The sequence below is a fragment of the Aristolochia californica genome, unplaced genomic scaffold (assembly GCF_029961685.1).
Source record: "Aristolochia californica isolate CCGP_79_NKW_82.1479 unplaced genomic scaffold, dmAriCali1.0.hap1 SCAF_9, whole genome shotgun sequence".
Classification (NCBI taxonomy): Eukaryota; Viridiplantae; Streptophyta; class Magnoliopsida; order Piperales; family Aristolochiaceae; genus Aristolochia; species Aristolochia californica.
Genome location: NW_027182290.1, coordinates 30,983,377 through 30,991,938, shown reverse-complemented (window position 1 = coordinate 30,991,938; position 8,562 = coordinate 30,983,377). Strand labels below are relative to the sequence as shown.

Genomic DNA, 8,562 nt, shown 5'->3' with positions numbered 1-8,562 from the left:
TGATTTAAATTTTTGTGACAATATATTATTAATTAATAATACATAAAAATATATATTATGTTATTGATAAAATAATATATATTTATTTATTACATTAATTTTTTATTATTTTATTAAATTAGTGGGTTTTAATTTTAAAATATATCTTATGTTATTAAAAATAATAATTTATTTCTTTATTATATTTACTTATGTTATTTTTTATTTTTATAATTTATTCTAATCACACGTAATTATTATATTAATTTATATTAATTTATAATAATTAAATAATTAAATAATCTTTCATTAATTAGTCTATTAATATATTTTAATACTACATATTAAATCACTTATAAATTTAATAAACATGTTTTTTGGTTAATTATCTATTTTAAGTATATTACAAAAAGTTACTCATTCTCTTGTTTATATCATATTTTTCATTTTGGGACACTAACACTAGAATTTGTTTTCTAGTGCACTTAAACTCATCTATACTAGTACCCAAGGATGAATTAAATATGAATTAAAATCTTCATTTCATTTTAAGTTAATTGAAGAATCTAGGTAATTCATGATTTATAAAAAAACTATCTTAAACAAAATATGCAGATAAAGGTTATTTACACGGTATCACCTTTGGATACTGACCACATAATGAAACGATTATGAAAATAACAATCAGGCAAATCTGTTGGGTCAACTCTCACGCAGCCATAGCCAGATTTTTTGCATCTGACCCTGGAGATGATTGCCGGCCGCTACTCGAAGCACTTCCTGAAAAGTGAACAAGTGAAAGTATTATTTTAAGAAGCGAATAATCTTAACTCTACAAACTAGTGTGAAATCTAAGGACTTCCAAGCAAGACAATCATGTAAATAAACTAAAACTAAGCGTTGAGAAATTTTCTTTTGGTTACCTTCTTTATCCATTTTTTTCCGGCTGCGCCAAAGTAGACGGATTGGTGTGCCAGCGAACCCTGCATCAGATCGTAGCTTCTTTTCCATATAACGTCGGTATGTTTCAGGGAAAAGCTTTGCATCATTGACAAAGAAGACGAATGTGGGTGGACGAATAGCAGCCTGCATGGTCAATAAAAATTGATTCCACAAATGTGTGTTAAATATTATGATATAGAATAAAGATGGTGATGTTTATGATAACAAAGAGATAACACAAGGAAGGAGAACATAAAGAGTAAGAGACGGGAGAAGCCAAATAGGAATTCCTAGGAGGTCACCCATCCTAGTACTACTCTAGACACCTAGCCAATATAACCCAAACGTCTAATAAAACTCAAAAGATCGGTTTGTTAGATGCGGAAAACAGATACTCTAACAAGAGTGGACGAAACCACTCTGACACCCACCGTTCCCGGGTTCTAACCGCTGAACTCTGGGATTCGAACGGGGAACGTGGGCGCCTAGCCAATAGGACTTCCCAGGAGGTCACCCATCCTAGTACTACTCTAGCCAATACAACTCAAAAGACCGGTCTGTTAGATGCGGAAAGCAAAGACTCTAACAAGAGTGGACGAAACCACTCTGACATATATGCCCTGAAAATGTTTTATAATTCTTTGTCAATTCTGCAGCTTGAATGGGATTGGAGATATTTCCTGAGCAAAATCACTGTTCATTAAACCAGAACATCTGAAGATGCTCAGAATGTTAACAGACGGGGATCTGTTCTCACAAGATTATAAAATCTAACCAACGCAAGACAAGGGGATTTTATCATTTTATGGAGTCAAAAGATGCATTTGGAATTTATCAGAGGAAGAACTTAAGTGGCTGCTACACGAGCATGTATGCTGAAAAAAATTAGGTGGTCCTCTCTGCTGCTCTTCAAAACTGTAACAATAACCACTTTAACATGAAGGCAGGTGCACTAGAGCAAGGTTTGCATCTAATTACATACTGAAGACCAAAATGCAAAAAATTATATAATTAGGTTTTAAGTATTAACGATAATACTCTTCATGTGCGATGCATTGGGTAACGTAAGGGGATTGAGAGTCAGAATATAGCATAACCTGAGTTGTATAATATACACGTCCTCTCTTTCCGCCTCTGGTCCTTGGAGGTGATTTAAAGGCAACCGCTTCCCGTACGACCTGATTTAATATGGACGTACCCAGTCTTCTGGACCTTTCTTTCTCAACCGTACTCGCAACACTGATAATCCTACATGAAAAGAAGCAACGAATAAGTGGAGGAATAACAAATACAACCAGAAAAAAGGCAACTAGAATGTAAATTATCTTGATTTATAAAATAGTATTGTATCTATAGTAAAAATAGAAATTCTTGCGCATTCAAACCTCCATCAACTGATGATCCAGCTATTAAATGAGAGAGATCTTACACAGAACCCAAGTTGAATTATACACATCTTGAGGCAACATGTATATGGTTATTATTCCTCAAAAATACATCTGAAATAACTAAAACATTTAACTATTTCCTATAGAAACAATTCCAACCAATCACTGAAAATTTATGCCTCTTCATTCATCCAAAGTACGAATTAGTAATGCATTTCCAGTTTCAAATATGGTTGATCGCCTTTCGATTGTCTTACTGTTGCAGAAGGCAATTAGAAGAGTGAGCTTTTAAAAAGCTGTTAACTGACATTTAACTTTTTTTAAAGTATTTTCTATTTAACAAAATTCCATAAACTAATTTTATTCCTGACAATGGGCATGGAATAAGATTAATACTCAAAAGGATGGAGCCTGCAGAAATTGCCTAGTAGAGAACCCTTCAGGAGCCAATCATTTGCTCGTCTTGGATTAAGGGGGTATGAAACCAAGAGGTTGTAAAATATCTTGTCCTTTAATGGATCAGCTGGTGGCTTGACTTAGGCCATTTTATCATGATTACTGCTCTAGTGTCCATCATATATCATATTCACAGATAAGAGTTCAAATTTAATGAAAGCAAGAAAACTGCAAAGTGAATAATTTTATTCAGGCATCATTACAGTGAACTATGTTCAGAAATGATTAGAGCAGGATGATGTATCAAAAAGACAATTCAAACGCTTCTCATCTCCAAAGACAAATAACTTCACGTTTGAGCACATTAAAATCAAAAGGAACTTGAAGCAAGAGGATATGTAAAATGTTAACTACTGCATACTTCTCAACACTGTGACCACTTAGAGCAGTTGCATAGACAATCGGTGCCCAGTCAAGTACACGGAGCTTCTCTCGAACATCCTGCTCATAGTATACTGTTGTCTGGTGATTTTTATTTGGAATAGTATCCCATTTGTTTACTACAATGACACATCCTTTGCCCTCTCTTTCAATTTTTTCTGCTATCCTGAAATCCTATGTCATAACAGAAGAAAGATCCAGGTGGTTACATGGTTTTACTGAAAAAATAGTATGCAAAACAACACAGACTAATTGGAACAACATTTTCATGAGACATTTTCAGAGCACTCACAAAATCAACAGGTCAGCAAATAGGCTTAAGATAAAAAGTGTTACTTGTGCACCTTACAACTTGATTGCACTACATTTGGGATGTCATTTACTCAAAAAAGATGATATATCCTTATTTTGGTTTATAGCATAGGAAGTCATCACACTTTATTTTGCTAAAAAATTCAGATCATGAGTTCATTTCCATTACTCATGTACTGGACTAGGAAGCTGCAGAGTTTTAAAGGCAGCTCAAAAATGCAGAAGATGAGGCACATAGTCTAATGCATATCTCGAGATTTCAGCTTTCTTCTTAGTGCGTATGGAAGTGGAAGCATATCCAGCTGCGAGAAAGATTCATGACGTTGACAGTTGCCAATTGCCAATTGTTGCCTCTGCTTGTTATGAGGACAAATAGATGGAGCACTCATTTTGTAGTAAAACCCCGTGTATCTCCATAATCATTCTGCTTTAGTTGTTAACCGGAAGCCCATGGATTCCATCTTCTTATTTCATATAAATCATAGATCCTGGTTGTGCAACCAGGCCCATTTTTCTCCATATTGATTGGCCTATTCCACCAGTTCATAAATGGCAAGAAATTATATCAAAGACACTTGACTAAGATAGCTCTTGCTTTGTAATTGATATGGCTCAAGAAAAGCCTCAGCTTGCCGCAACAACTTTTGAGGTCTGGGTGGCTAGAATTGATTAAATCTAGTTCATTAAGTTTTGGATCAGTGCAATTTACACAATCCTCAGCACTCTGCATCTCCTCTTGCTTGTTGCTACAAATCAATATAACAAAGTTCTTATTTATTTTTTTCTCATCGAAAACTTTAGTAATACTTGTTACCAGTGAGCGCTCCAGGTGATTTTCCTATTCAGTTTTTTCCTTCTTTATCAAGTTCCCAAAGTTCTACAGTTCCAGCTTTGTTGAATAAATCTAAAAGATTCCCCTCAAAAGTAAAAGAAATAAAATTTCATGTCTTGCTTTACAACACTACTTACAACTTATTATGCATGGAAAAACGTGTTCAAGGTTGAATGTTGCTTATACCCAACAATGGATTTCATGTGACCTGCTTCTTGTTTTGATAACAATAATTACATATTTCAGAAAAGACATGTAAAAAAAGAAAGATAAAACTGCATATACCATGAACTTTACTAATAGCATCTGAGTAAAGATAAATTAAATAATAACACGTAATTAAATGACCACATGAACCTGCTCTGTGATGCAAGCAAGAGCTTCAATAACAAGAGCAACCACATCAGATCTGCGAACAGCACGAAATGCTCTATTTACTGATAAGGCCTCTGTTATACTTCCTCCAGATGCAACTGAAGCTTTTCTTCTAATTCCAGCGGTATCAATAAGTTTGTATTTCTGTACAGAACAAGATATCAGGGTCTAAACAAACAAGTTTTGGTATCAATAGAAGGTCAGGTGGGGTGAGTACAAGAACCTGTCCATCCGATCCAGTAAATTCCATATCAATTGCATCGCGTGTGGTCCCACTGATTGGGCTGACTATTGTTCTGTTAGCTCCAACTAATGCATTTAAAATACTACTTTTGCCTACATTTGGCCGGCCAACGATTGCAATTGCAGGAACATATTCCTCTTCTTCAGCTTTTTCAACAGCCTGAAAAGTAGTTTGTTAAACAAAGTAGCATCATCATGAATGAAAGTTTGCCCATTCACTCTTCTCATGTCAAAACATCTTTAAGCATAGATGTCATGCAGCCATCGAATAAGCTTACCTCAGATGTTTTCAGGTCAGAGCACACAAGATCAAGAAGCTCGCCAGTTCCAGTCCCAGATATAGCAGATATTGGGATTGGAGAAAACCTAATGGACCAATTAAAAATGAGAAAAGGGCTATACAAGTTTCCTATTTAATCTGTAGTCAAGCATTTATTCATGCAATGGTGCATGCATTCATTTTATCAAAACCTGAAAAAGATGAAAGGTTCGCTGCAACTTGTTTTCTTTATCTCCTTTAAATCCTAGATACAAGATCACCATTAAGGATTCCAAATGCTGGTAATATTTTAGGTACTATAGTTGCTTGCGTAAAACCATGAGAATGAAATTAACAAATGCATGGTCAAGTTTCCAGAAGCTCTTATGTTCTGCTAAAATCTCATTAGTTTGTATTAGATGACATATCATCCAAGAATTGGTAGAGTATGTGATTTAGCATGTTCACAAGCATACAAAGAATCCGGAGATAAACTTAAAAGTAAAACAGCTAAGAGAGCAGTCACTGGGAATAGTTGTTCAAAACTGTATACATTAAAGAAAATCTTACCCTAAAGACCAGAATTCTGAAGCTTGCATGAGCCCCTTGCGTGGGGACTCACACTTGTTTACTGCAAGAATGATGCTCTTGTTTGAATAATTCTTGCGAAGCCAGTCTGCTATTTCCACATCAGCTGCCGTCAGACCTGCCTGTTCAGTTTTTGTTATGTCATCCTTGATTTAAGAAATGAGTTGACATTTCTATAACTTGAATTAAAAATTACAAACTAAGTGACAGCAACACGTTTTCTCGACATAGAGCAATATAATACAGATTATTACTGATTTACCCTGGCAAATGCATGATGAGATAAAGAAACTGAAATTTCAAGTCAAATAGGTGCTGTGGTAATGGCAGAGTACCTGCCCATCAACAAGGAATATAATAACAGATGCCTCCTCCACACCTGTGATGGCTTGTTTCTCTATCATTGAGGGCATCCTTGCAACAGCAGCTTCTCTGACAGCAAGAGGAATCCCATCCATGCCTATGGTAGTCGTAATAGCTAACTCTTCCATAACATTATATTGTGATTTTGAAAGAGTAAGAACCCCCCCAGTATCTATAACCATGAATTCATGAGCACCCCAAAATGCTCTGCCATACAACCGATCTCTGGTAACACCAGGTTCGTCTACCACAATTGCCTTATTTCCCTGTAAGTAATTGGAAAATACAACTAACTGAAAAGGCCAATCTGCAATGCCTTAGAACATAAACAGAAAAGTCTACTAAACAGAGAAAAAGTACATATTAAACCAGTTAATAAAAAATGATAGATACAACAGCATACCCCAACAAGACGATTGAACAAGGCAGATTTACCCACATTTGGCCTCCCAACAATTGTCACCCTAGGAAGTAGATGATCAGGTACCTGCAATCAAAGTTAGAAGGCATTCATTTAAACCCGTTGTTCAAGAAACAGTTTTACTCATAAAATATTATGCAGGATATGTACAAAGAAACCCGAACTTGCCATGTTCCTGTTGTCTTCAATGTGAATATGTGTAATGCAAGAAAGAGAAGAAAAGATTTGAATAACAATTTATTTGTTTCTTTTCTTCTAAAAGAATACTCTTAAGAACACCTTCAGTGCAAGGTCATAAGATCCATGCATTTAAATTCTAAAATCCTGTTAGGCGAGGGACTTTAGACTCTACTTCCAAGTGCCGTAGAAATAAGGGGCCATCATTGTCTAGCTTCATGGGCACCATAGGTTGTTCTCAAGTGGAGCTATTGTCAGTAATCTTGTTATCAATCCACATTTCCAGTGTTTTCCTTTGATATATTGTCAGTAATGTTGTTACAACCCACGTCCCCAGTATTTTCCTTTAATAAGTATCAGAAGATCAAGAAACCCAACAGCAAAATTTCAAGCTGCTGAGCAGATTAAATAGTGTTCCTTGTACAGTAATGACTAATGAGTACATGGAAACAAGCCGCAATCGCAATATTTTACCAACCCTAATAAAAAAAGAACAAAATAAATAGATGAACAACTGAATAACAAGCAGTCGTTAACCTGTTCAACTGAATGCTTCTGCTTCTTCTTCTTTCTGCCGGTTTCCTTCATATCATCATCATCTTCTTCTTCTTCAAAATGAATAATAAAAAAATAAGACAATGGAAATAAAATAAAATGATTTGACATCCCTAGAAGACGACACGAACACCAGCATTCTCTAATCCTACTAAAAGATAAAAATTTGTAATCAAATTCCTACTAATTCAGCTTACCAATCCTCAATTGACGGGATAAAGATAGAGAATATTCCCTCACAGCATCTAGCGCTTCTTCCTCGAGCTCTTCGTGATCAAATGAACTATGGTAGTCCGACTCATTCCCGTCATTTCCGTGAAGCTCCTCTCCTTCTTCAGCTTCTTCTTCACTGGAAAAAGTAGAATCCGACGACTGAGCAAGGCATTTTAGAGGAACAGCCCCAGTCCTAAGTAGGGATGTTTTGGAACACTTGGCGATATTACAAAAAGATTTGAATGAAAGCGTTGAAGAAAGATGCAAAGAAGAATTTCTGGATAAGGTTAGAGAGAAACAAAAGGTGGAAGCCGTCGGAAAGTTAGAAAGTGAAAAAAGCCTAAGCCTAGAAAATCTTTCGGAAAGTTGGGATGCTGTACAGAGCTCCGTAGCTGCCATGGCGAGTGGCGAGCAGCAATGAGACATGGGCGTGGTTATTTTGGCAGTTTTTTCAGGATCATCCGGATTTAGTGTCGGATTGAAATTTCGGCGCACGAGTAGGGAGGGCATCATCGACAGTTTCGGGCTTCCAGGTCTCACACAATAGAACCGATTAGACGCCCACCGAAGCTCCACGACCCGTGATCATCAACCGCTACAAATGGGCTTCCTGTACCATATAATTTTGTCCAAATATTTTACACCCATTGAAAATGGGATTGATTGTGAAATTGGGTTCAAAGCTGAATTTTTTTTCCAACTAATAAACTTAATATATTTGCTTTCACTAATTCATGTGAACTATTCTTGGATAATTTGGGTGAAGGCCCACATATACTATGCGAAGTTAGGTCCAATGCCTATCCCAAAATGACTAACTATCTTAAGAAACTTCTTTCCCAACTAATAAACTCAATATATTTGATCTCGTTCATCCATAAAATCAACATATTTATTTTGAATAATCCATGTAGACATAGACGCTAATTTGAGGTACGGAGTTTAGAACAAATGTCGTGGTCCGATCTTCTTTGTTGCTCTATTCGACGTGTTTTCTTCCATTCCTTGCATGAGTCCATGGGCAGTCGTTTTGGTTATCTGCTTTTACAGTCGGGCAGACTGAAAACGAATAAGCCCG

General features: G+C 36.0%; 1 protein-coding gene across 2 annotated transcripts; it reads right to left on the bottom strand.

Moving 5' to 3' along the window:
• Positions 1 to 555: 555 nt before the first annotated feature.
• Positions 556 to 7,938, bottom strand: LOC137941127 (uncharacterized). 2 transcript variants are annotated; one of them, XM_068786397.1, is made up of 12 exons: positions 7,469 to 7,938; positions 7,254 to 7,324; positions 6,522 to 6,605; positions 6,091 to 6,384; positions 5,738 to 5,877; positions 5,187 to 5,274; positions 4,889 to 5,068; positions 4,648 to 4,809; positions 3,127 to 3,320; positions 2,019 to 2,169; positions 903 to 1,065; positions 556 to 759 (listed from the first exon to the last, which is right to left on the bottom strand). In XM_068786397.1, exons 1-12 carry the CDS (start codon positions 7,908 to 7,910, stop codon positions 689 to 691), a joined length of 2,040 nt encoding a protein of 679 aa, XP_068642498.1. In that variant the 5' UTR covers positions 7,911 to 7,938; the 3' UTR covers positions 556 to 688. The 2 variants fall into 2 exon arrangements, with proteins under 2 accessions (XP_068642498.1, XP_068642499.1); XM_068786398.1 differs by having other exon boundaries at positions 7,254 to 7,321.
• Positions 7,939 to 8,562: the final 624 nt, after the last annotated feature.

Bases quoted from the DNA above. Each gene is read 5' to 3' on its own strand.
- LOC137941127 (XM_068786397.1), bottom strand. From the start codon at position 7,910: ATGTCTCATTGCTGCTCGCCACTCGCCATGGCAGCTACGGAGCTCTGT. The intron at 5,878-6,090 runs GTACTCTGCCAT...AAAACTGAACAG, and splicing joins TATTCCTTGTTGATGGGCAG to GCAGGTCTGACGGCAGCTGA. The intron at 4,810-4,888 runs GTTCTTGTACTC...TGTTCTGTACAG, and splicing joins TTACTGGATCGGATGGACAG to AAATACAAACTTATTGATAC.